Raw genomic sequence first — 25,072 nt, 5'->3', positions numbered from 1 at the left:
CGTGGCGCTTTCACGGAGCTGCGGCCTCCTCGTACGCTTAAAGGGACTCGGGATTTGGGAGTTTCATCCAGAGGCAAAACCGCACTTGCCGAATGACGTCACTCCGAAGTATCGCTACAAATTTTACTGGATCTGTACAGAAATATTTAATCAATATTTATTAAAAATATTTAACCCAAAGCGACCAATTTGTGCTTTTTCAGACGTGGGATTTAGATACAGTATCGATAAAATTAGGATTAATTGGTACAACTTTGTTGAAACTGCACTCAAAAACACACGCAGCATAATGCACTTTATATTACAGGAATGAAAACTTGTGAACTCAGAAGGCTGAGGATCATTTCACAGTTTTGGAGTGTGCTGTAAGGGAGCCCATCCTTGATTCTTCATCTTTGTTGCTTCTACACAAATGAAAATAAACTCTTCAGCTACAGATGTAGTGAAGCCACCATGGTATTTCTCTTACCTGCATACACACTTGTACCTACAAAAAACTCTTACACCTTAGAGTAGGCATCCTAGCTCAGCTTCTTAGCATATGCAAGACTCTTGTAAATTTGCTCCCTCCTTTTGTTTGTTTTTAAATAAAATACTGATCTCATGGCTTAATAAATTTTCATGTAGGAAGTAGAAGATTGTTACAAAAAAGTCTTTGTGTAGTGTATGTAAACAGTAGCAATTAATGTAAACATAACATTTCCCCTCCTGAGACATCCACACTGCATTTTTGTAACTTCTTATTCATATATTCATTCCCTATATTCTATCTATTCATTCATCTGTAATTCCATAGCTGCCCAGTTGGTTATCAAATGCATTTTTTTAATTGTAATTAGGTATGTACACTAAATCTCCTTAAAATCAGAAAGTAAATGAAGTAATAAAGTATTCGTGTAGTCATCACTGGATATTTGTTTTCATTGAAAACTGTATTCATCACATAAACCATGAATTATTAATTCCCTCTCTGATCAGCTGCTGCAGAACAGCTAAGGAATCTGTTATGAGGATTAAATTCCAATCGTAAGTGCTGGGGCCTGTGCTGATCTTCAAACCCTTCAATGCCCTTCAACCCCAAAGTACATTTGAAAAATGTCAGCACATCCTTTTTCTTCTAAAAAATGATAGAGTTGCCCCAAATCCATATGATTTCCCCTGGCACCATGTGCATCAAAACATTTTTCTTCCAAAGTGGAAAACTTCCGTTGGTTCTGAATCTCAGCATGTCCTCCACCTTCCAAAGAAACATCTTCTCTGTGCCGAATGAGAATTCTTTTCCACGTTAGTCTTCTCACTCTGAAAGCAATTGGAGAAATACTAATCTATCTATAAAATAAAGACTGTTTTAGGAAATACTATGGAATAACTATTATCACAAGAGTCAAAAAATTCTGTTTGTATATATATACATAGACAGAGATAATGGTTCATGAGCTGGTCATAGAAATACTGCTCACATGCAAACACTCTCATAAGGAGGAGCTTGTTTTTTTATATCTCCTCAGGATTCCAAAACCTTAATGTTATTCCTCACAAAATAATTAATGAAGATGTGGTTTTCATTTCAGTGCTCACTTCTGCCTTCCCCATGCTAAGAATTCTCATACTCTCTTAGCTGTTATAATCAAATTACAATGTTCATTTAGTCTGCATCGCCCAGAAGCATAAATGATGGAAGCAGAATAAAACACGAATGTAAAGTGATATAAGAGCACACATATCTAACACAACTGGGGCACTGTTGCCCATCCCTAGAAAAGTGACACACAGAGGAAAATAAAACAGAAATAAACGTGCACCATGGTTGCTTTGATTGCTGCAACCAACAGTACAGTGGATATTCAGAGTTGTAAATACATTATTATAAATGCAGTACTTGGCAGATCTTTAATCTTGGAAGGTGATTGGATTTCCCACCTTCTGGCCACAGGTACAACATGAAAAAATGTAATATTCTAACTGCTAATGGCATTTAAGTACAAAGAAAAACTAACCTTGACCAGAACTCTTCACAATTACTTTGTAAACCTTCTACACAAACAACACCTGGTTTCCCTGGCATGCAAAACCCTGAAAGAGAGAGCTCCTTTGCCCAGTCAATAATATTCTTTCTTTTTTGCTTGTTGTAAATGTGATGACTATAGATCCACAATCGAGTGAATGTAGTGACTTCTGCCTGAATGGCACTTGCAGTTGTCATTGAGGAAGATGAAAGCTCTTTGTCAATGTAAGCAGCTGCATAGTCTTTAACCCATTGCCTTGCACTCAACATGCAGGGCTCACCACTGCAGTTTTGCATCAAATATGTTTTTAGATCAGAGTTCAGGTGAATCTGCTGAGAGCGGCTTAATAACGACGACCTAAAGGAAAGTACAAATGCAGTTATTGTGTGCTTACAATTTAGCATGTTTTTAGAATCACAGAATCATAGAATCATTAAGGTTAAGACTTCCAAGATCATTGAGCCCAACCTTTGACCAATCACCACCTTGTCCATTAGACCAGAGCACTGAGTGCCACATCCAGTCATTTCTTGGAGCACCTCCAGGAACGGTGACTCCACCACCTCTCTGGGAAGCCTGTTCCAATGCTTGACAACCCTTTCCATCAAGAAATTCTTCCTTGTGTCCAACCTGAACCTTCCCTGGTGCAGCTTAAAGCCATTTCTTCTCATCCTGTCACTGGTTGCCTGGGAGTAGAGGCCAACCCCCACCTTGCTGCAATGTCCTTTCAGATAGCTGTAGGGAGAGGTCTCCCCTGAGCCTCCTTTACTCCAGACTAAACAACCTCAGCTCCCTCAGCCACTCTTTATACAACTTACTCTCTAGACCCCTCCCAAGCTTCATAACTTTTCAAAAGTTTTACTTCAAGCTGCCAAGAAAATCAGGCATATTTAAATGATATGCACTTGCTACTGATATTTAAGTCACATCAGCTGTGAAAATGTCTCAATTAGTATTTAATTGGTGTGCTAACTCTTAAATTCACACACACTACTACCAATCTGTAAATCAAAATCAAGAAAAAGGCACTTCAAAAGTAAGTATGGTGGCTGGACTAATTTCCCATAATATGCAAGGCTACTTCTTTAAACAGAAGTAAAAAATATCAGAAGGCTGGGAGTAACAGCATTGTGACAGGGGAGAAATAAGACCACTGGCTACTCATTCCTTTAGTTAGTGTTAAGCTTTATTAAAACAGACAATGGTCTCTCTTCTTGAGCATCAGACCTATGAACAGTATGTACAGTAATCTTTCTGTACAGATGATGGCACTCCTACACACTTTTTCCCTTTACTTCACTTATTTGCTGAGCACACCAGAGAAATTATAACCTTGTAAGATTTGATTTTCTTACAAAGATTTGTCTTTTCTTTGATCTGGCAGTAAACCATCAAAAAAAAAAGGACTGCTTTCTCTTATTATAACTGTATTTTTGTAACACACAATAACTTTTAAATGCTTTTATGAGCTGCCATACCTCACAGTGATTTCCGGTAGAACAGTTGGATATTTAAATGGCAAAGCACAGGCCATAGAGAATTCCACCTAAAAACAAAGGAGCAAATGCTTAGTTCAAGTAAGCCCTAAAATCCCACAAAAAATAAAGTAAAATAAAGTAAAAAAAATATATGTTCACAGTACCACAGAAGCATTAGGGACCTCAGCCTTTACATTCAGTACAAACTGAACTTTCGAAGACGGCACCTCTGCAGACTCATTTTCAGCATAGTGTTTCAGTTCAGCTAGAGCCAGCTGGTCTGTCACAGCAAACTCCTCCTCATAAGGAAACATGCTAGACAGTAAATCTAACTCTGAAATCTGCATCTCCGCTTCTTCTTGGTTAGTCATTTCTGTTGTTCCCTGAGCAAAGAAAAATTTAGGGAAGAAAAATACAGCTTGAATGTGGGACAGATTTCATTAACTATCCTTATGTGAATCATATTATAGAATGACAGAATATTCTAAGTTGGAAGGGACCCACCAACGGTATTGAGTCCGACTCTCAGCCCTGCACAGGACACTCACAAGAATCACACCATGTGCCTGAAAGCATTGTTCAAACACTTCTTGGACTTCGCCAGGCTTGGTGCCACAACCACCGCCCCCGGGGAGAGTGTTCCAGTGCCCAACCACCTTCTGGGTGAAACACCTTTTCCTAATATACAGCCTAAATCTCCCCTGACAAAGCTTCATGCCGTTCCCTCAGGTCCTGTCACTGTCTCTGCCCTGTCCCTGTCCTGCCCCTACCCTGCCCCTGCCTTGTCCCGGTCCCGGTCCTTGCCCTTGCCCTTGCCCTTGCCCCTGTCCCTGTCCCTGTCCCTGTCCCTGTCCCGGCCCCGCTGCCCTCGCCCGGCGCTCACCAACACCTCAACGGAGCTCGGAGCGGTGGCGCTCGCGCATGCGCGGACACGTCCCGCTCCCAGCCTCGTCACGGCCCCACAATGCAGCGCGCCGGAAGCGCCCATGGCAGCCGGTGACCGCTGCCCCGCCGCTGGGGGATGAGGTGAGGTTGCCGTCTGCCCCGAGACGGAGCCATGCACCACCGAGTTGTTCGCCCCTCGGCACCGGCAGGTGAGGGACGGGAGCCCCGCGCTGCTAACGCTGCACTCCTACCGCCGCGCTCCTACCGCCGCGGCCTCTCTCCTCCTCCCAGCGCGGAGCTCTCTCCGAAGCCACGGCTCCGGCCGGGACACGCGGCTCTCCCGATTGGCTGCGGTGCCTGTCAGTGATGGCGCGGGAGGCGGGCGCGGGCCAATGGGAAGCGGGCGGGGCGGGGCAGCGGCGCGCGGCGTGGGGGCGGCGTGCACGTGGGGTGGGGGCGCGGGGCGGCCCCGGGGCTGCGGAACGGGACGGGCGGAGCGGCCGCCCGGGAGCCCACCTGAGTACGGAGCGCACATCTGGGCGCCCTCCTGAGAGCCCACAACAGTGCCGAGTGCTCACCTCAGCGCCCTCCTGAGCGCCCACCTCAGTGCCAAGTGCCCATCTGAGCGCCCACCTAAATACCGAGTGCTCACCTGAGCGCCCACTTGAGTACCAAGTGCCCACCTGAGCACTCACCTGAGTGTCGAGTGCCCAGGTGAATGCCCAGCCGGGCTGTGCCCATCCACAAGGTACACCTGCTCCCCTCAGGGCCGGGCTGTCGGCTGGCGACAGGAGCCCGGCAGAGCCATTGGAGCCCAGCCTGCTCCCCGCCACACCCCGGTGGCTCCCAGGTGAGCCTCTGAGGGCGTTTTGCCAGGGTGTCAGGTGCAGGTGCGCATTTGCAGACTGTTCTATCTTATCTCAAAAAATACTAAATAAAATGTATTAGTCGTTTAGGCGGTGCAGCACGTTTCATGGTGAGGGCTGTGCCCTGAAAGGGCTAGTGCAGAGCCTGTCAGAGAAGTCTGCCCAGGCACAGCGTGGGTTAAATTAATAGCTACACGTGTCATGCTGTCCTACCTTCCTGGCAGGAGCAAGGACAATTTGGAAAGGATTTTAACAATTAAAAGTTGTTCGTATAAGGGACGTATTGTAGTTTTTGCAGAAAAATGTGGTCTAGGGAAGGGTTGTTGGATGAACTGTCATTTCTTTTTGTGAACTAATCGAATGCTAAGTTGCAAAAGTTGATAATTCTGCCCTTAATGAAATGTCTGTCCATCAGCAACTGGGTCATCTGCCCTAAGAGCATGCTCACATACACATGCTCATGCAAACGTGTTTGTAAAAGGCTTTTCATTAAAAAAGTCGTCTGTGAGTATCATGCCTAAGCTCTTCCCCGCTTAGTTTCTCTCTGATTCTCTTGGTGTGGCTTCATTTTTTGGCTGTGACCACTGCGAGCCGGCAGCTGTGCTCTGTGGCTGGTGTGCTGCCGAGTACGAGCTAAGAAAGGGGTTTGAAAGGACGGGCTGATACAGGTCAGATTTAATGCTGACTGTGTTTAAGTGAAGGGTGGACTGCAGGGTTAGGCTAGCCTGCAAAGACTGCAGAGACTTCATTTGGAACCCTTTTGGCTTCCTTGTTGTCATTGTATAGAATATGTCGAGTTTTAAGTTTACCTGAGCTTTTTGGATGATCCTTAGTACAGGGGCTACAGACTAGAAACTAAAAATGTCCTACCATATGTGCAGTAGCCACCTTTTTGAAGCCAAGCATTTGGTTTAGGTTTCTGTAGTGGTAGATCACTCTTGTTGAGAAGAGTCTACAGGCATAGCAAATAACAGACTCATCTGAATTATTTGCTTGATGTGTGGGGAAGGTGATGATAAATCTTTCCCAGTGAAGAAATTAAAAAATTGGAACTCCCATCATCTGTGTATTTTCAATTATATTAGAGTATTTGCATGTGTCAGACTTCATCAAAGGCACAAGGAATTTGCAATAAACAAAACAGAAAGATTGTAATTGCAAATAACTTCAATTGGGACAAAACCAATTCTTTTTCATAAAATCCCTGTGTTGTTATTAGTTAGAGTACAAATCCTAACGAGTCATAGTATTTTTGATACTAAAGTTTCCAATCTTCTTGGTTTGTGCAATGCTTTTGACTTAAGATTTTCAATCATTTGGGTTTTGTAATTCACACTGTGATCTTGTCTGTACAACAGCTACAATTGTTTCATGTTAAAATATAATTACTATTTTTTTTCTTTTGAAAATGTCAAATCAAGGCAAGTTAGTTCACCTCAAGGGACAGCTTAGCCATAGAAATAACTTGCATAGCAATGAACAAGTAAAGCCAAAATTACTTTCTAATTTTATTATTTTTTCTTTCCTAGGTCACTCTTCCTTTTAAGAACAATTACAGACTACAAATATGGGAAAGAAACGCATCAAAGGCAAAACTGCACAGTTTGATGAGTCTCCGGATATACTGAGTATGTTTCCCCAGAGAAGTCTGTGAACCTAATGTTTTTTTACCCTCAAAGAAGGCTTGAAAGCTGGTTAATATTAGAAGGCCTTTACACTAGTCACTGTCCTTGAAGTCTCATTTACAAAATGTGGATTTTTTAAATTGAAACTGAGGTCTAACAAGAAACGTGTTGCTACTTTTCTAAGTATGCTAGAAAATAATAATCTCATCTTGAAAACTAATATTGTTTTCTAACTTTTAGGAAACTCAGACACACAGTTCTTTACTGATACACAGATTGTATAAAATTTCTCAAAATATAAAGGATTTGTAGGGTCAACTGTTAAGCTTAAGGCTTAAGTAGCATTCTCCTAATGAAAATGTTGTTACAGAAGATTCTTGCTTTAGCAATAAGGGCTGTGATTGAAGTATTTTCTGTGAAATAATTTGTCTTTATTGTAGCTGCTAATTTAGTACTGACCCTGGACAGCTCAGTTCTCTAGTCATAGAGAATTTTGGTTAAAATATCTTCCTTTCCTTCTGTTCCTAATAGTTCCTAATCCCAAAGAGTAAATTTTATTCTAGCTCTACTTGATCTCACCCCATCTTGAAATTTAATTTATCTTGTTTACCCTGGCTATTGTAGGTTTTGTTTTTCCTTGTGCTGTGTAGCGTTCTCTTCTACCACCTTGTCTGCCAGGTCACAGATTGCATCTTGCTCATCTGTCTCACTGATCCCGACTGGGGCAGTGAATTGAGCCATGCTGATTTATCTGTGAGAGAGTGCACTTACAAGTTCAGCCAGGAGGCTTGGTGTGATGGCCTGTTTAAATTCAAATCTACTGTACTTTGTGTTCCTCGGTGTCCTGGTCTTTTTTGGGTAGCTTCTGTCTCCGATGGGAGAGGCTTTTTTAGCTGCTTTTGTCTGGTTTGGTTGTTTGGGTTTCTGGGGGGTGTTGGTTTGGGGTTTGGGGTTTGGGGTTTTTTTATTTGTTTCCTGGAGTCTAGGTCCATGTGTGCTGTAACGGTTCCTCTTCTTCTCCAACAGAGAGATCAGTTATGGTGTCACTGCTGATGGCATTTCACCTCTTTGGCTATAAAATAGCTTATTTTACCATGACAGAGTTCTGTAAAGCCACAAAAGAAACTAAGACTTATTATGAATAATTCAGCTGTAATAGTAGTTGGCAAAATACAAAAGGTTTGGATTTCTTTTTAAAAAATTTGAAGTTGTAGATGAAGCTTGTGGTTTTTTTAAAAGGCTTAAAGAATGCATCAAAATATCTGTATTTGTCTTTTGTTGGCTAGCATTTGCACTGTGCTAAAATCCTGTAATCTTGGACAGGAACAGAACTGTAGGTCCAAAATTTGCACCAGTTTGCTATCTTGAGGCTGTAATCTTGCATGGGATCCTCAAAAAAGATGGATTCAGAGCTGTTACACTATCTGAGCAATAAAAATACCTCAAAGTACAGGACTTAACACAGCTTAATTATGCAAACAGTGGTATAATTCTTATCAATAGCTGTTTTGCAGAAATGTAACTGACAACTTGAAAAATTAAACAGGAAGAAATAAGATAGTTAAACTCCTGAAAGTGGCTCTTAGCAACAGATGCCTGTTCTTGGTGTAATCATTCTTAGCAAAGTTTGGTTAAATAGATGGAGTTCACACCAGGCCCAGAAGGTGCAGTTAGGTTGCAGTATCGCAGTGCAAAGTGATAACAGCACGAGAACTATGACTGCCATTCTTTTTTTACCATAATCTGCTGCATAATTTCACTGAGGCAGCTCAGCTGGAAGCAGAGACTCCATAATCTTTACTTCTGTAAGACAGGCAGGTGCGGCCTTGGTGATGGGAAACTGTGGTAGTGGGCTGTGGCTGCTCCATGGGAGGTTTGGGAATCATAACACCACAATAATAAAAGCCTGACATACTAGGTAAGTGTGTATCCAAAAGTTCTGTCAACTCCTCTAACTAGATGTAACTCTGAGGGATACTTTTAGCAATACAGCAACAGTATCCCCAGATTCTGAATGAGGATAATAAAGGGTTTCTTTCTGATACATCCCATAAATTGTCAATGTTTCTTTGACTCTAGAAAGACTATCCTAACTTCTGGATTGCTGCCTGTGTCCTTAACATTTGCATTTGTTATGATACCTACATCCTTCTTGTGCTTTTTATTTTGTAGAACCTACATGCAAGCATATTCGTAAAGGATTGGACCAAGGTCATCTGAAAAAGGCACTGCTGAACGTGGAATGGCATGTTTGTCAGGACTGCAAGGCAGACAATAAGACACTAGAGAAGTCTGAGGAGGAGGAGACTGATGAAGGCCCTTCAATATGGTTATGCCTAAAATGTGGACATAGGGTATCTTTTGTTGTTAATCTGTCTTAATATCTTTCAGGGTCTCATAACATAGTAGAACAAGAGAGCTCCTAATTAAACTCTAATATTCTTTCTTTTTTTATTTTAAAGGTGTTGCTACCTAAATGATTTTGTATGCTGTAGTGTAGTTAAAAAAATGTCTGCTCTAAATGTCAAATGAAGTACTTGAAAGCTTGGCACAAAGGCAGTTAGCAAGCTTAAGGCTAAAACACCATCTTAAGGACTTGTTTTCCTAGAAAGTTCAAATTATTTTGCTGAGAAAGTAAAAATGCTCCTAATTTGTGATTTTTTTACAGTAAGATCTTAATGCTCACATTAATTCATTAAACTTAGAACTCTGCATCCTGAAGAGGGTTTTGTTCTGTTTCGTTCTTTCAGGTGTTCAAACTGAAATTTGTAAATTAAATGTTCAGTCCGAGAGCAGCTTTATAGTTATTCTGCACCCAGTAAATTGCCTTTCTGTCTGCAAAAATAACTCATAGAGACCCATCTGTTGATCCTAATTAGTTTAACATAATTAAACAGTATTAATTTTGAACTTTGTTTATACTGTGACTTTATGTTTGTGATTTTATGACTGTCAGCTGGATTTTGTGACACTTCTGGTTGTCAACATTGTAGGGTTGTGACAGAAATTCTCCAGACCAGCATGCTTTAAAGCATTATGAAAAGCCAAGATCAGATCCCCACTGTTTGGTTCTCAGTTTGGACAACTGGAGTGTGTGGTGAGTTTGTCAGGTGACACTTAAAAGACATAGCTGAAGGACAACAGAGGCTGGGTTATAATTTGTCCTTTTTTTTGTGAATTCTAGGACTTACCTCTAGGTGTATATTAAAGTATTTCCATACACATAAGTCCCAGCAGTCTTTGCTGAGATTTGCAGAATAAATGTTATTTTCTTGTAAAATTTATAATTAGAAAATTTTCATAATCAAGGCTGAAATAGACCAATTAGTAAATGTGGTTGACTTCATATTTTACTGCTTTTACTTGGTCAGAATCCTGACAAATGGAAACAAATGTTGATATGTAGCTCTAAATCATAACTTTAGACCTTGGGAGAAGGTTCTTTCTGATATGCACTTACTGAGAAACTTACTTTTATTTTCTCAGTAAATATGATTTTTTGATATCACATGTAGTCAGGAAGCACAGCTGTAGAATTAGAAAATGCTACTGAATCAAGCAATACAAAATCCATCTCCCTGGCAGTATTTCCTTCTCTTAAAAGGAATTATACATCACTATATGGAAGGAGGAACCCTAATTTTCTAAACTATGCTACAGAAGTACTGTACCTGATGTAAAGAGTTTTCATTTTGCTTAGTAACTTTGTTTGATGATTTAGTATCTGTCATTATGTTCATTTTATATAACATTACCTGTTTTACTTGATCATATTTAGCACTTACGTGTATTGAACTTTGGAATGAAAAGGGACATTATTAATAACATGTATTACTAATGAACTACTGAATTCTTTTTGCAAATTTAAATTAGTGTTAAAATTGTGGGGCTTTAAGTGCTTTTTTTTCCCTGTTTTTAATCAAAGTATTTGTGAATGAGAGGAAGTTGTCAAAGGAGGATGTTTTTGCTTCCTCCTAGAATTTCTTGGTTGTACAAAGTTGCCCAAGAAATGATTCAGAGATTGATATATTGGCTATAAGTTATTGTTGTAAATCAAAACAGTCAAAAACTATATTACACACAGTGGGCCTAGTACATAAATTCTGATCAAAACTGCTTTTGCTTTTATTAATGATATGAATATGTGAATAAATCTCTCTATGGTGTGCATGCATACATGGTTCAAATTGGATATGAATAATACCTATAAACAGTTAAAAGAAATGTTTTAAGCTTGGAGAGGAAGAGGAGTGTTCTGCTCTTTTGCATTTATAAGTGCTGTTGTACACATTTTCAGTGCTAGTATGGCACAGTAGTCGGATCTACTTGTGTTTTTGCCCTGTTGGTCAAGCAGCCATTGCTAACAAAACTTTTTCCAATCCCTCGATTCTTTCAAGGTTACCTACAAATTTTTTGACAGATCAAGGCTTATGATGTTAAAACTGCCCATGGAAGTAACTATCATTTGTTATTCCAGGAGTGAGAATGCCTATTTTTATGGTTAACCAGACAATAGATATACAATCAGGGATCCACAAGTTGAGCCACTTTTTTTTAATGAGATATGAAGAAATATGACAATTGCAGCTAATGCCAGGGATGCTAGAGATTGCAGCTAATGCTAGGGAAGCACTTTGCTGCAGACTTCTCCTGCTTTTTATATCAGAAAATTGAATCTGACTTAAGGTAATCCTGAAATCTGCTGAATGATTTGTACCTAAGAACTGTGAGTGGTATGTTCCAAAGTGCAGAAGTATTTGTAGTCTCTTCAGTACTTTTTTTTACCTCCTCAAAGAGCTGAACTACAAAATTGATATATGTAAAACTCCTTCAGCTGTGTGTGTTCTGGCAGAACTTTACCCTTCTTGAGTCTTTACCACTGCAGCTTGTCTCACAATTTTGTTTAAAGCAGATTACTGACCTAACCATGCACTTCTTTGCTCACAAAGAGACAAATAGGGTTTGTACCAGCAAAAGAAGAGCAAATAAAAGTCCACAGGTCTAGTGGTGGACACTGATTTATTTCTGATCCAATTTAAATATAACTAAGTACTTGCTTGGCTAGAATACTCAGAATATTTTTCCATGCCGTAACACTCGTAAGTCATTTCCTTTAGGGACCGATATCTTAGTTTCTTGATTTGGGGCAAAATTTTTTATTTTCCTTTAAGTTTTCTGGCAGTGAGGTTTCTAAGCACATCTCTTCAGAGTCTAGTTTATATTTGTAAATTGCAACCACCAGTCACCGAAATAATTTACTACAGATAATTTTTAAACATTTTATTTTCATGATCAGAAGTAGATTGAACTCTTCTCTAAGACTTCTAAATCTGAAACTAAATCTTCTAATTTCATAACTTTGTATAATGAATCACATCAAACAAGCAAATAGTTCAGGATTTTTAAATAACAGAAAAAAATAGCATTAATTGTTTTTCTTTTGGGGGCGGCGGAGGCAGGTGCTACATATGTGATAATGAAGTTCCGTATAAAACTTCAACCCAATTGGGCCAGACTGTGGATTTTGTTAGAAAACAAGTTTGTATTGACTCATCACGTCCAGGTAAGTAATTGTAGTATAGATACAGTAAATCAGAAAGTATGCTAAATGTAGGAGACAGTACTGTAAATCCAGAATTTACACTAAATTAGATTTAGCACCTTAGGGTAAAGGAAAAAGTTTTTTCTCCCTTTTTTTCCCCCTTTTTCGTCACAATTCTGATAGCGTAAGTAATGTCCTAGCTCATGGACCTAATTGGATCAGGATTTTGCTCAGTGTCCCCTAAACTTCTACAGATAAGACATACAGGAACAGGAGGAAAAAAAGACAGTTTTACTGTGACTTTTTAAAGAATGACATTCACTTTTTCTGTGAATATGGAATTGACTTCCAGTACTTAACCATGCTGTGTTTATTCATCAGTGTCACTCAGTCTCTCTTGAGATCTAAAGAAAAATTGTCATTGCTTAAGGATAATTTTATTTGATTTTTCTTAAGTATTTTTCTAGGTACTTGTGAATGTATCAGCTAGAATGACTAAGTCTCCACCTGTTGCAGCACATTTCCCAATGGAAGGAGTACACAAGAGGTTTTTTCACAGGGTCTGTACATTTAGAATAGGCAACTGCAGTGCTTTCAGAACTATTAAATACTGTGTTTAGCCTGCAGTCTTTCTGTAAAACATGGTTGTTTAAAAGCAAACAAACCCAGCAAAACCCCACAGTTTCCACAATGGCAAAAAAAATTGTTTTGTACAACTTTTCACTAGAAAACTTGGAAGAATTTGCATATAAAAATAAATGCTGTAAAAAATGGCTTTCAAAAACTCCAACACCATCCTACACTTGGGTGAAATCACACGCCCCTTGGGAAATGGATCACAAACATCCAACAATGCCAGTGTGGCTGTCTCCAAATTCAATTTGTTCAGAAAGCAGCTGAGATTTTCCCACAGGAAGCAGAATCTTTTGAGTGGTCAGTCTTTCCCACTCACGTAGTTTCTCTACATCTAATATTTGAACTTCATATCAGTTGCCAAAATTTTCTTCTCAGGCTTGAACTGGAAAACAGATGAATACCAACAGGCAGTTGTTGTCCCTTTCACATGTTCCATCTGTTGTTATCCAACCATCTCTTCATTGTCCAAAGATTGTATTGTCAGTTTTCCTTGCTTTCTCTGAGCTGGCATTACTTGATTTTAAAGTTAATATTAACTCATAGCCCTGTTTATCAGAAATCTAATCAATCACTGACTGCCAGGCTGGCAGAACAAGTGTGGGTGTTACTGTGGAAATTGCCTGAAATCCCCTTGTGTTTTTATTAAACAGGTCACTGAAACTTTGAGCAATACACTAAAGTAATTTGGGGGGAAATATTTGTAACGTGTCTTAAAAATATAAACCTTCTGTGTATATAAAATGAACATGAGAATGCTTTGGCAGCGGGAGCCAGTTGGATGTTGTAGAAAGCCCTAACATAGGTGATTTTGACACAGGAATGAAAATTGAGACTTGCAGAGCTTCAGAGGTTGGCATGAATGGCTCGTGGGCCAAGAGGCATGTTCAATTTGTATGCTAATCTGAAATGGTATTTCAGGTGGATCTTGATTTGTATTTGTTGTTGTTGTTTTGTTCTGTTTATTTTTTAACTTCTGTTACCTAGACAGTTTTAGAACCTAAACCAGTATTGTTACACTTATACAATTACAGAATTAATTATCATATGTGTAAGTTTTAAACATTGTAGATTGCTGCTGCCTATAATAACCTTTTCCTAGCCTATTCCCTGTTAGTGAGTTAATATGTGATATGTTTTTTTTAATTATTTCAGTAGAAAAACAGCAAGAGAACAAAGAACTTGAAAATAAAAAAGTAGAAAAAGACAGCAAAAATGAGCAAGAAAAAGAAGTCTCGCTTAAAGAAGAAAATTCTCATTCAACTACTAACTTGGAAGTCACTGTGAAAGGACTTAGTAACTTGGGGAATACATGTTTCTTTAATGCAGTGATGCAGGTACGGAAGTTATTGGTACTTTAAAAAAAAAACAACTTTGAATAGAAAAAAAAGCTCTGAACAAAATGAAAAAGCCCACAACAACCTCCCCACCTCAGCATTTTACAGCGACACAGTTAGACTGTGATTTTTTTCAGCTGCCAAGAATGATGGGTTCTTTCTAAAAATAGTGTGTTGGCCCAGAGAAATTCATAGAAATGGAGCTGCATGTTCAGACTTGCTCTAAGGGGAAGTAAAAAAAAACTGCCTTGTCTGTGAGGGGACAGCATTTTTCACTGACGTAATTAAGCATGCCACCTTCCTAGTTTAATAAAAATATGAAATAGTCTGACACATCACCCTTGCTGACCTCTTAGAATATGAGATTAGTACTCCAAGAGCATGGGTGTTTACTGAAACAAAAATGTCTCTCTCAGCAACGGGAGATCAAAAGTAAATGTTAACAGGATGAGCATGTTGCATGCATTGCCATCTTGTGTCTTGTTCAGCTAAGATCTGTATTAAAACTCACATGTGATCTTGTGCTCTTAGGCCTTTGATACTGAAGCTTTACTTGCAGATTTTAGTAAACTGTTTGCTTTTGATTTATTTTTAAACGCTTTTTAAACCACCCACACTGCATTTTATCTTTTGATTTTTAGAAACAGGCACTAGTAAATACACTTGTCAAAAGATCAATCTGTAGAAAAACAACAGATTTACAGTTTCTGCAATTTAAAGTGGTATTTATAGAAGGCACTTGGAAGTCTCATTAGCTGTATGGAAATTCCAGAGTAGTAGTTAACAATTCTAGTTCTGTATTTGGGAAAAAATAAATTGCTGCTTATCTAGTTGCTACAAATTCCATGACTAGTGGAATTCCTGTTGTCCCCAGTTAACAACCTCTTTCTGTCTTTTATGTTCTACAGAATTTATCACAAACTCCAGTCCTGAGGGAGCTGCTTAAAGAAGCTAAAATGCCTGGTACAACAGTTAAAATTGAGTCACCTGAGTTATCCATGGTAATATGCTTTGACCTCCATAGTATTTGTCCCCACCTTCCAGTCTGTTAAGGGAAAAAGCAATACTTATCTCTGGATTTTAAAGCTGTTTCAGCTAAATACTAACAAGATTAAGAGGTAAAATCAGCAGGAACTTCACCATTGACTTCTGTAAACCTGCTTCTGAATTCAGTGGAGGTTTTTTGTTCAGAGTGAAAGAGCAGTGACTCAATAACTACTAGTTGTTGTAAAAGAAGTGCTTGCATTATGATTAAGTTATTTAAAGGATGACAATACGTGACTCTTACTGTAGTGTCATTTGTCTAAATGCAAAATAGAAACTAGAGGATGTCTGTAGCACTAACTTAAATAATGCACCTGTCATTACAGTTAGGGATTTGGATGGGTACAGGTAGGGATTTGGATGGGAAAGAAAGGTCACACTTTTTTTTTAAGAAATTGGGGGTTTTTTTCCTAGTAAAAGCAAGAAATCCAGAGTTGGAACTAAGCAATACATAATTAATGACTTTTGGTATCATTTCATGATAAACCATGTGTTGTTTTTGTCAGGTTAACTTATTGCCATTTTGGAATTTTGTATATTCTATATTACAACAAAGTTTTCAAAAACTGAAGGGTTTACATAAGGAAAAACTTACTATAGAAGAATCAGTCACTAAATTAAGGCAAAACAGCTCCGTTGCTTTTCTTTCAAACAGGAACCTCAGCTGATAAAGCTAGATCAGCCATGTCCTTTGACATTAGCCATGCATCAGTTTCTGACAGAAATGCAAGAGACAAAAAAAGGGGTAGTCACTCCTAAGGAACTTTTTGCTCAGGTTTGTAAAAAGTGAGTATCTGTACAATTGCATGTCATAGTGACCATGAAAAAGTTTGTTGTTTAAAAGATGGTCAGTTTTTTCCCTTTTTTTTTAACACGAGCTCACATCACAGCATATAAAATTTGTAGAATACTTAAAAAGCTTTGACAGAAGAGAATAAAGTGCAAAATATAAATGAACAGCAGTAAAATGAAAGACATTCAATGACATATAGTGATTATTTGGCTTTGTATTTTTAGAAAATACCATATGTAGACACTTGTTGTTTTTGTATACATACATTATGAAGACTTCGTCCTTGTGTGCCTGGTGTGAGTTGGTTTTGCTTTGTTTATCTCTGGGTTCAGTTACACTTTACAACTAATGTTTCATTTAACAGAGCAATACGATTTAAAGGTTATCAGCAGCAAGACAGTCATGAATTGCTTCGTTACTTACTTGATGGAATGAGAGCAGAAGAAATCCAGGTGAGTGCTAATTTCACAGTTGTGCATACGTTTCTTCTCCATACCCCAGACCCAGACTTTCCCCTCTGCTGAGGGGAGAAAGAACCTTCTTACTGAGATACATCAGCCTCTGTAGAGTGGTTGTGCTGCCTATAGCACTTATTTGAAGCAGATTAGCAAAGAGAACCCTCAGAAAAAGTGGGTTTGGAGTATGTGTAGTCACCGTAAAGAGTGTCTTTTTGTCTTAATTTCTGAAATGCACTTGTGGAAATTCCATCATTTTATTTTTTTTTGCCAGTTTTAGTTTGGGCAAGTATTTCATCCTTAGACTGATTTTCTTACATACTATTTGGAACATTATGGTTGCAAGCCAGATGATTATTTTGTTTAATATCTGCAGGAACCATTTTGTGTCTCTGCAGATATTTGCGGGGTTTGTATTGATTCTCTTAATTGGTGAAGATTATTATTTTTCCTCCCTCTGAAACATTTCGTAAAGTGAAGTGGTTAACTGAATAAATTTAGGAAATTTTACAGTGTGTATTTTTTTTTTTAAATTTCAGCAAATAAGTGTTGGAATACTGAAGGCATTGACTGAGTCTAACAAACAAAATGAAGAAGAACTTAAAAAGAAAATTAAAGGTAAAATAAATTATCACAACATCAGTAACATATAAAATCTTCTGTTTTGCTGAAGTATATAAAGTAACATTAATAGTATCAACTAAAAGATACATGTTTAACTGTATAACTTTATGCCTCCTGAATATGTGTGTATATAGAATATGAGGCTCAATATTTTCAGTCTATATTTAAGTCTCTTGCTGAACTTGGTGGCGTTTCCTTTGTAACAGGATAAGAGAGAGCTGATTCTGTAGACATCGTACATTATTTTTGGGTAGTGATTAATCATTAAATTAAAATATTAGCATGTGAATGTAATTTATGCAGCCCCTAATAACTGTTACTCAACAGTGGTATAAAAACCCCCCAACAGTAAACAGAAGAATTTTTAAACTTTTTTGACATGACTTAGGATGAAGAGAAAATTTATATGCAGACTCTGTGCTACTCTGAAAATACAGCTTGAGGAAATTGGTTTTGCTTGTCATGCGCCTATAGACACAGAAGTTGGTGCTTGTTTTTTAAGTTCAGATAGTTGCTAACTCTTGAGAGAAAACGGGAATTCTTACTGGGATGCAGTACTTCTGAGAAAATAGGTAAATGCATCTAAAGTGGAGAAAGTGGTAAAGGTGTTGGTTTAACCAAGCTGTTTTCTGCAAATGTGTTCCCCCCCTTCCTTTGATATACAAAAGATGGTTAATTTAAGAATCTTGCTGTACTTGCTGTCCTGAGGAAACTAAAACAGGCCAACATGTTCCATTATACACATTGCATATTGTATTCTCTTTTTTTAATTTGGTATGCCATAATGAAATTGGCTGCCAATATATTGTATTAACTTTACTATATACTTTTTTAATTCTCAGAATATGAAAAGAAAAATGGAATACAAAGTTTTGTAGATCGAATCTTTGGTGGAGAATTAACCAGCACAATTATGTGTGAGGAATGCAGAACTGTAAGTAAACTGTCCACTTTGAAAAGCCTAGAGTATAATATTGTGTAATCTGCAGGAGAGCCTCAAAGTGACTGTGTAGAGATGAGAGCTGACTAGCTGCATGCTTTTCAAAAAGGGGCATGATTTGGCTGGAATCTTTCTTTCCTTCTGTTATAAAGCTAATCTTTCAGTTCTTTTCAAAAGCCTTCCAGAACAAGAGGTCAGCAACAACAAGCTGCCTCTGCCAGAACAATTCCCTCTTAGATTCCTAGTGAACACTTTCCTGCCAGTACAAACTGTAGAGCAAATGAATTTTTCTGCTACCAGGAATATGCTGTCAGGAGCCCTTTCCTTTTTTCATCATTTCCCACCCTGAAATGACCGTGGGATTGGCGAAGTTAAGAAGGCTTTACTGGGAGGATATAATTAAGTAATTGAGGGTATTAGTAAGTGGGCTGGGTAGATATCCTGATAGATTGCAGCTATCAATCTCTTAGACCCTAAGGTGCATTCTCACATTCTGGACCACTGAAATTTGTAAAAATACTTCTTGCTTATTTCTGTGGCAATGGAACTGCTAGATTTTGGTCATTTGTGAAGGTAGATGAGCTGTGTTTTACATTTGTCTGCACAAGTGAAAGCAGGACGTGAATGTGAACGTGCACATAAGCCTATTGACAGCAAGCCAGCTGCTTCCAAACAAAATTAAATTGGATTCTTGATTATTCATTTAAAGGTATCCTTGGTCCGTGAGTCTTTCCTTGATTTGTCACTTCCTGTACTAGATGCTCAGGTAAGAAATTGTACATGTTTGCTTTTTGGCTTAGTTTTTTTTTGCTTATATGAAACACTTTTATTATGTAATCATTAGGGAGTCAATTCAAGCATCTTTCTAAAAGTCTCTTTTGCAAACTATCTTGTAAGTGCCTGTAAGTGCCATGTAAATGCCTGTAAGATGTGGCTCATAAATTGTGTCTGGAAAATCACACAGGTTGCTTGAATGCTTTGAGGTTTTTTTCCACTTTTTTTCATCCATTTTTCTCCACTGAGTCCAAGAACACTTTTAATATTCAGGTTATGGAATAAAGTTAAAAAACGTTGATAGGATAGTATGTGAATACTTATTTGATCAATATTATTTAATTTGATCAGTCTCCAGACACTCAAAAGACTTGATTTGCTTTGTGTTTTGCATTGATAATCTGTATATGTAATATTTCAGATTTGTTGTGTAGCACTTGCTCACACAGAAGTTACTGAGTAAATATTGAAATGAAACCCCCACAGCCAAAGGGATCACATGTCTTCTGCCACAAACAAATTTCACTTTAGCAGATGCAAACAAATTCTGTGGCAGGCACTTCAACTGAAGATGTCTCCACTTGTGTAAAATGTTACTCTTCAGTTCTTTAATGACATCTGCCAGAGGCAAACATTATGTTGCCCCCGTACAGGTTCAGAATTTGGCCCTTGATAGCCTTAATTATACATACTGTTTCATTCTGCAAGTCCTTGTTTCACATGGACCCCCTCTGGAGTGAGACACTCCTTCATAAACATTAGGGGGCGAGTAAGTTGTATGTTATATCATTAGAATGTTGTATCTTGAGCTGAAAACTCAGATAACATCTCATCCCTACAGTTTTCTTTGGAATAGTAGTTTGTTATTTGGGACAGTAACATCGCTAATTCTGTGGTTGTTTTGTGGCTTTTTGGGTTTTGTAGAAAGTAAAAATTACAAAGAGAGAAAACATCAAAAAAAACAAAGAAAAGGAATCTGAAGATGAAGAGGATAAAATCAATGACCATTACCTTAAGCAGAAAGATGAGCCCTCTGGTACAAGTAAGCACCTTCAGAAAAAAGCAAAGAAACAGGCCAAAAAACAAGCCAAGGTTGGTTTTGATGAGTATTTCACTTTGTGCTTGCAATTTCTGTTAAAACCAATTATTTTTGCTCCCTTAGTTTAGATGAAGGAGGAGACAACTTAGAATTTCTCCTCACTCAAATGCACAACCAAAAAGACCAATTATATCTATATCTTTGCTGTTAAGAAGTTATATGTTCTATTAAGCATTGCTGTGCTAGGAATGACCTAATATCCAGAGTAATGTTGAATTTGTTTGCCTGTATGAAGTAGCCTTAATTGGTATCAGACAGCTGTTTTCCAGTCATTGATTGTAAGAATATTCACAAAACTTTAGAATACAGACATAGGAAAGGATCAGGAAGATAGCAGGTGGATTGATATTTGTATTTTGATGATATTGTGTAAAAAGGAGCAGTGGGAACTATATCTCAGTGAGGATAAATTCAGTATTGGTGGAACTGATCACCTCTGATCATTAAATCATAGTTTATTCTCCCCTCCTCCTTCTTTGTGCATCTATGGCATGCCACTAAAAATTTGATAAAGAAGTGGTAAGAAAGGTTAAATGTAATTTATACTTACTGTGGGTTTTGTACCCTTTTATATTATGTGTTCAAATGTGCAGAGCCAGCGCCGCCAGCAAAAACTTCAAGGAAAGGTGCTTCACTTGACAGATCTGTGTGCAACTGGACAGTCAGAGATAGATGTTGAGTATAACCAAGAATCAGAGACAGAAATTAGCTCTGAAACTCTTGATATGAAGAAAGAAGAGGAATCATCAGATGAGTGCAAAGATCACAGCTTAACTCAAAAAGAGTTGACTCTACAGGGAAATAATACGGAAGTTCAGAGCATGCATGAAAATACGGGAAAGCCAGAACAAGAGTGTGTAGAAAATGAATGTCTTGTGGATCTCCCTATGGAAGGCTTGGATTCTCCTATAAAGTTTGTCAATGGCCTTGACAACCTGTCTTTGAAAGATAAGGACGATGACAATGCAGATGAGGAAGAGCTTGCTACTGACTTTGCAAAACTACACTTGGGTGCCAATGACTCTGACATGAGTACCTTAGATGACCTTCAGACTGTTCCCAACAAGACATGCAAAGTATCGACAGAAGATCCCGAAATGGCATTTTGTACTCTGGCAAACAGGGAAGACCTGAACCCAGAAGAAGGTTCAATCCATCACTGTTTGTATCAATTTACCCGTAATGAAACACTTACTGAGACCAATAAACTACTGTGTGATGTATGTACACAAAGACACTGTGGACCAAAGAACAACATAAAAAGTATGACAAACTATTTTTTAAAAGAAAACTTTAAATATGTTCCTATCCACTGTTTGGGTGGGTAAGGGTGGTGGGAATACCCCTAAAGTGGTGTCTTTATAACTTTGTCTACTTTCATTGTACAGTTCATCATGTTAAAGGGGAATGTTCAGCTTCTCAGTTGTTGTAGTAGATGACATTATAACAGTTTATATAGTAAAATTAAAGGAATTCTTGCTGTAACATTTGTTTTGATGTTAATCAATGGTGGTTTTTCTTTTCTGCAGGTGAAAAGAAATATGTTTATACTAATGCCAAAAAACAGATGCTAATCTCTCTTGCTCCTCCAATTTTAACTCTTCACTTAAAGAGGTTTCAACACGTAAGTACCAGGCTGATGTAGGTATATAGTATCAGTTTAATATGTATACATGCACGTAGTACTAGCTCAGTTTGAAAATATGCTAACGTTAGTTTTATTTCCCTAAACTTTTGGTCTTTTTCCCAGTTTGGAAGGCATTGGTGTGCAGCATTGGGTTTTATGGTCTCTGAGGTGTTAGGGTGTGTTTTCCTGAAAGATATTCCCTTAATTAACTGGAAAACACTGTTTTGTGAGCTTATTTACAACGTATTTCCTCATTTTTCTTACTGCTTACTGTATCAAGCAGCATCTTAGGAAACCACTAATGGTTTCCTACTATTACAGCAATTCCTGGACTCTTACATTTCAGTAGGTATAGGTAGAATATGATCCCTTACTAAAAAAGTGCAACAAATAAGTTGGCAGAAGTGGAAAAGAGAGGATTCTAAGCCTTGTAAGGGGCAGAGGGGAGAAGGAAAGGAAAGCAAAGCCACTTAAGTTTTATATACAGACACTGAAGTAAAGTGCCTTACCTCTTTATTCCCAAGTTGTAGAAAAAAAATTTTAGAGTTTTAGCTTTTCAAGAGAGAAGGAGGAAAGGGAGACAGTACTGCCTCTTCTAAATTTAAAATCGTTTGGTGTTTAGGACAAGATAATTGAAAAATAGGGGAGGCAACTTTAATTAGATGAAAAACAATTTCATATAGAAAATGGAAATGTGTAGCCTATTCCAAGAGACTGTAATATGAAGAAAATAACATTTGTCATCATCTATTTTGTTTTTCCAGTTTGATACTGAACAATTATTTGATTAAGGTGGGAGCACAAGTTGCATCACTTTTGATGCTGTAAGATTAGATCCTCAGGCACGTTACAGTATCTGAGAATCAAGAGTTACTCATAGTTACTGAAGTACATTGGAGCTGATTCTTTTTCCACTTTTGCTACCATTAAGTTAATGTAAGAGTGAGCTGAAGAGCCGTCTTAACTTGTGCTCCAGTGCAGCATGTGGGGGCAAGGAGGTAATGCTGGAAAATTGGACACTGGAGGAAAAAAAAAATAAGAATGTTGCTTTTTCCCAATTTTGTGTAATGTAAAACTAATTTTGTATTGTTGAAACGTTAACCTGAAACATATAGTAACTAAGCATGGTTTTAATATGCTCCATTTTAACATTATGGGGTTTTCCTCTACTTTGGCTGTTTAAGGCTGGATTTAATCTGCAGAAGGTTAACAGGCATATCAAGTTTCCAGAAGTGATAGACTTGGCTCCTTTCTGCACAGCTAAATGTAAAGTAAGTGGGAAAACAATCAGATTATCCTTTCACGTGTTCTAATGTGCTTTCACAATGAAGCTGATTAGCAGAATCTTTGTAGAATGCTTGTCAAGCTTGTTATTTTGTGTGGTAATACCAGATAACTTGTACTCGAGTCAGTGTACTGCGCTGATCATAGCTGTCGTGCTTGCCTGAATCTGTAATGACCAGCTTCCATTTCATCAGCAAACAAATCAGTTTACATTCTTCAAAACCCAGTACCTGACTGACATAGCTAAACTTCTGCTTTTCTAGAACGTGGCTGAAGGGAATACAAAGGTATTGTACTCTCTCTATGGAGTTGTTGAACACAGCGGAACAATGAGGTCTGGGCACTACACTGCCTATGTTAAAATGAGAACTATGAACAACCACCTCTCTGATCTCGTCCTTCGAGGACAATCTCCTCAAGGTAAAATCATTAGAAATGTTTTACATATTATTACTCACAGAATCACAGAAGGGTTGGAAGGAGCCCTAAAGATCATCTAGTTCCAATCCCCTGCCACGGCATGTACATGCTCCAAGAAGGGCAACAAAGCTGATGGAGCTGTATGAGGAACAGCTGAGGGAGCTGAGGCTGTTTAGCCTGGAGTAAAGGAGGCTCAGGGGAGACCTCATCACTCTCTACAACTGCCTGAAAGGAGGTTGTAGCCACGTGGGGGTCAGCCTCTACTCTCAGGCAACCAGCAACAGGACGAGAGGAAATGGCCTCAAGTTCCACCAGGGAAGGTTCAGATTCAATATGAGGAAGAATTTCTTCACTGAATGGGTGGTTAATCATTGGAGTGGGCTGCCCAGGGAGGTGGTGGAGTCACCATCCCTCAAAGTGATCCAAGAAATGACACTTTGTGCTGCAGTCTAGCTGACAAGGCAATAATCAGTAAAAGGCTGGACTTGATGATCACGGAGTTATTTTCCAACCTTAAAGATTCTGTAATTCAACTCTACAATTCTTACTAAAGAACCATAGTAGAATTGTTTTAATTCTTTGTAATAACTTTTTACTCCTTAATTTTTCCTTTCTCAGCTTTAGAAACTGAACCAGTCAAAGGGCAGTGGTTCCACATCAGCGATACCCACGTACAAGCTGTCTCTGCATCCAAAGTGCTGAGCTCACAAGCCTATCTTCTGTTCTATGAGCGGCTGCTGTGACTCAGCAGAAGAAGCTTCCTGTGTGTGCAGTCACCTTCTTCAGGTGGTCTGAGCGAAGGCAGAGACTTGCAAATCATGTTTTTAATGTGTTGGAGCTACTGTATACAACAACAGGAATTCACTTTATGCTTCTTAAACACACTGACAAGTGGTTAACTTATACTTTTTCCAGTGTTTTCACTACTTTTCAATAAAAGTTTTTCTCAAAATTACAGCTTTGAGCTTCCATTCAGTAATTTGGGTGTTGACATAGACAAGCAACTGCTCCTTTTTGTTTCCTGCAGATGCTATAAATCTTGGTCAGCAGCTTTTTCATTTTAAAGTGACCAGCTATAATTTTGAACTATAGTTGTCTTGGCCATCATGTGTTCCCTGTGTTTTTCAGACCTGGGTTCCAAGCATAAGAAGCTGTTTCTTCCTACACATCTTAGAGAAAACTGTAGCGTCAGCTCCCTTTCCACTGTTGGTTTATGTCCAATGGAGGAGCCCTCAAGTTGCAGACTCTCTAAGAATTCTTGTGCTGGTGTTTTGGCAAGGCTCAGCACTTGCCTCTCTCTCCCTTTCAGTACAGGCAGTCCAGTGTAGCCCTTTCTGCACTGCAGGCTTAGGAAAACTAGTCCTGCAGTGACTTGTAACTTTCAAGTTCACTTCTCCACAAGCTAGGCTTCATGTTGACTTCCATGTAAATAAAATCTTGGCTCCTGCATGTTAGAACAGCAGCTGCTTACATTCAGTGCATTTTTCACAACGGCATTACTAGGAAAATGGGCAGTCTTATGTGTTCTTGTAACCCTGACAGCCATCAGCACTAGCACTCATGCCAATCCCTCAGAAAACTAGCTGGGTTTATTTTGCAGCCATACTACCAACTGCCTAAAGCAAGCATAAGAGCTGCTG

General features: G+C 38.6%; 2 protein-coding genes across 6 annotated transcripts; one reads left to right on the top strand and one right to left on the bottom strand.

The window, feature by feature from the left end:
- Positions 1 to 174: 174 nt before the first annotated feature.
- RWDD2B (RWD domain containing 2B) lies at positions 175 to 4,691 on the bottom strand. Of its 3 annotated transcripts, none has more exons than XM_051779770.1 (5): positions 4,621 to 4,691; positions 3,649 to 3,867; positions 3,485 to 3,552; positions 1,998 to 2,363; positions 175 to 1,299 (listed from the first exon to the last, which is right to left on the bottom strand). In XM_051779770.1, exons 2-5 carry the CDS (start codon positions 3,853 to 3,855, stop codon positions 1,062 to 1,064), a joined length of 879 nt encoding a protein of 292 aa, XP_051635730.1. In that variant the 5' UTR covers positions 3,856 to 3,867; positions 4,621 to 4,691; the 3' UTR covers positions 175 to 1,061. The 3 variants fall into 3 exon arrangements, with proteins under 3 accessions (XP_051635730.1, XP_051635731.1, XP_051635729.1); XM_051779771.1 differs by having other exon boundaries at positions 4,635 to 4,654; XM_051779769.1 differs by lacking the exon at positions 4,621 to 4,691 and adding an exon at positions 4,368 to 4,474 and having other exon boundaries at positions 176 to 1,299.
- USP16 (ubiquitin specific peptidase 16) lies at positions 4,447 to 24,389 on the top strand. 3 transcript variants are annotated; one of them, XM_051779756.1, is made up of 18 exons: positions 4,447 to 4,578; positions 6,765 to 6,863; positions 9,033 to 9,214; positions 9,854 to 9,957; positions 12,320 to 12,423; positions 14,194 to 14,372; positions 15,281 to 15,373; positions 16,072 to 16,202; positions 16,574 to 16,661; positions 17,204 to 17,282; positions 18,131 to 18,222; positions 18,938 to 18,994; positions 19,927 to 20,094; positions 20,695 to 21,364; positions 21,631 to 21,725; positions 22,913 to 22,999; positions 23,276 to 23,432; positions 24,051 to 24,389. In XM_051779756.1, the coding sequence occupies exons 2-18, from the start codon at positions 6,803 to 6,805 to the stop codon at positions 24,173 to 24,175; spliced, it is 2,472 nt and encodes an 823-aa protein (XP_051635716.1). In that variant the 5' UTR covers positions 4,447 to 4,578; positions 6,765 to 6,802; the 3' UTR covers positions 24,176 to 24,389. The 3 variants fall into 3 exon arrangements, with proteins under 3 accessions (XP_051635716.1, XP_051635715.1, XP_051635717.1); XM_051779755.1 differs by having other exon boundaries at positions 14,191 to 14,372; XM_051779757.1 differs by lacking the exon at positions 22,913 to 22,999 and having other exon boundaries at positions 14,191 to 14,372.
- The last annotated feature ends 683 nt before the right edge of the window (positions 24,390 to 25,072 follow it).

Source organism: Manacus candei, unplaced genomic scaffold (assembly GCF_025592945.1).
Source record: "Manacus candei isolate 608988 ecotype Guabito, Panama unplaced genomic scaffold, ASM2559294v1 h1tg000014l, whole genome shotgun sequence".
NCBI lineage: Eukaryota > Metazoa > Chordata > Aves > Passeriformes > Pipridae > Manacus > Manacus candei.
Note: the sequence above shows the minus strand (reverse complement) of the source record. Positions and strands in the feature narration are given on the sequence as shown.

Coding starts and splice junctions, on each gene's coding strand:
- USP16 (XM_051779755.1), top strand. CDS start 6,803: ATGGGAAAGAAACGCATCAAAGGCAAAACTGCACAGTTTGATGAGTCT. Junction 18,223..18,937: donor TGTGTGAGGAATGCAGAACT/GTAAGTAAACTG, acceptor ATTCATTTAAAG/GTATCCTTGGTCCGTGAGTC. Junction 21,365..21,630: donor ACCAAAGAACAACATAAAAA/GTATGACAAACT, acceptor TCTTTTCTGCAG/GTGAAAAGAAATATGTTTAT.
- RWDD2B (XM_051779769.1), bottom strand. CDS start 4,472: ATGGGCGCTTCCGGCGCGCTGCATTGTGGGGCCGTGACGAGGCTGGGA. Junction 3,553..3,648: donor AGGTCCCTAATGCTTCTGTG/GTACTGTGAACA, acceptor CTTTGTTTTTAG/GTGGAATTCTCTATGGCCTG. Junction 2,364..3,484: donor CTACCGGAAATCACTGTGAG/GTATGGCAGCTC, acceptor ACTTTCCTTTAG/GTCGTCGTTATTAAGCCGCT.